This window comes from Acyrthosiphon pisum, unplaced genomic scaffold, assembly GCF_005508785.2.
Source record: "Acyrthosiphon pisum isolate AL4f unplaced genomic scaffold, pea_aphid_22Mar2018_4r6ur Scaffold_349;HRSCAF=771, whole genome shotgun sequence".
In the NCBI taxonomy this organism is placed as follows: domain Eukaryota; kingdom Metazoa; phylum Arthropoda; class Insecta; order Hemiptera; family Aphididae; genus Acyrthosiphon; species Acyrthosiphon pisum.
Genome location: NW_021772934.1, coordinates 4,869 through 6,593, shown reverse-complemented (window position 1 = coordinate 6,593; position 1,725 = coordinate 4,869). Strand labels below are relative to the sequence as shown.

The following is a 1,725-nucleotide window of genomic DNA, read 5'->3' as shown; positions in this document are numbered from 1 at the left end:
GGCAGTTCATCGTTTTGCTGTTTAAAATATTATACAAAACAGCAGTAGCAACGATTGTCATCATGGCTGTGTTCAGCTGTATACGTATACCTAATGCCAACACAGGAAATCTTCGTTTCCATACACCGAACATCCTTTCCACAACGTTTCTTGTGCCAATATGGGCTCGCTATTATGTAAGGTAAAATAATGTACATGGATTTAAAGACTCGTATTTAAATTATACCTACCTGATATCGTTTCTCTGGCTCGGTATAAGGATTAAGGAGAGGAGTCATTAGATAGTCACGACAAGGATATCCACCATCTCCCAATAAAAAGCAATTTCCAAATTCATTATTTTCAAATTGAGCCCTTATCATGCTATTATCAAATATTGTGCTATCGTGGACTGAACCAGGCCACCTGTATAATATAAATATTAAAGTACCCCCTTCTTATAAGTTACAAGTTAGGTAGGTACTGATTTTTTTTTTACCTAGTGACAATATTCATAATTTTCAAATTGCTGTCACATATGGCCTGAACATTAAACGAAAAATACCCTTTTCGATTTCTAAATCGTTCTCCTATGTTGGCGTTTGGTGACTGGATTTTAACGTGTGTACAATCCACGGCACCAATAACCCTAGGAAAGCCACGTAATTGGAAGAATCCTGTTTGAATCATGTTCTTCTGTTCGGCATTTCTCGGAAAATCAATGAACTGAGATCGAAGACGACAAATCGCTTGTGATACACGTTTTATTGTTCTACAAATGGTCGATTTATGTACGTGCACATGATCTCCAATGACAGCCTAAAGAATTATTCCAAAATATTTATAAACAAGTTCCTACCTAATATAATATCAACTATCAAGTAGTACACCACGATCGTGTGCAAAAAATATTTAATTTTATATTGTTAGCTTAAATTAAAAATATAATATAATATACGTTTAAAAAATATTTATTCAACCATTTGCATGTGGTCGTGAGTAATATTGTAGTCTGGGGATTTTTTTTCCGATTACCGTAAGTACCTACCTACCTTTAATAGTAAGTAGGTAATTTGTAATTGTATAAAAACATTTTAATTTATATTTTATACAAGTGATAGGCAGGTTTTCATTCTGAGAACTTTATTATTAATGGAAAAGGGTTCTTAGATCTACTTGATAACTTAGAATATATTAGAATATAATATTATACTAGTATATTGTCTATATTATACTTGAAATGCTCCTGTTGCGTAATAACGTAATGTTACTAAAATTTGAATTTCTGGAGAAATCGCGAAACTTCTACGAGAATTACGTAATTCTTCGCCAATCAAATTACATAAAAAACCAAATGTTTCCTTTGATAGCCTGTTTTTAAAATAAAAATCATGTACATTTTAGTGTATTTGTATTAAACTACCATTCATTGTAGGCGTAACTAGGGGTAGGCTGCAGCCCCCCAGAATTTTTGGATAAATGTATGTGTTTATATACTAGTAAATAAATGATAAATATTTATAAATTAGTATTAACTTTATTTTTGACTACAATATAAAAAATATAATGTTTAATATAAACGAATAATCATTCAAGTCAGTTGTAAACATCAATAGAAACCAATAAAAAATAATAATCTAATTAAAAAAAAATCGATATAAACATTTTTTTGGAATCTACCCACCCCCCATAACTTAAAGGACTAGTTACGACTATGCCATTCATGCATTATATATAGGTAGTACT

General features: G+C 31.1%; 1 protein-coding gene across 1 annotated transcript; it reads right to left on the bottom strand.

Annotated features, from left to right (window-relative positions):
* Positions 1-230: 230 nt before the first annotated feature.
* LOC103310983 (putative nuclease HARBI1) lies at positions 231-1,670 on the bottom strand (the record flags this gene model as incomplete). Its single annotated transcript, XM_008190493.1, has 4 exons — positions 1,660-1,670; positions 1,215-1,350; positions 545-798; positions 231-405 (listed from the first exon to the last, which is right to left on the bottom strand). Coding segments are annotated over exons 1-4 (576 nt in total), but the record flags the coding sequence as incomplete, so codon positions are not given.
* Between the last annotated feature and the right edge of the window lie 55 nt (positions 1,671-1,725).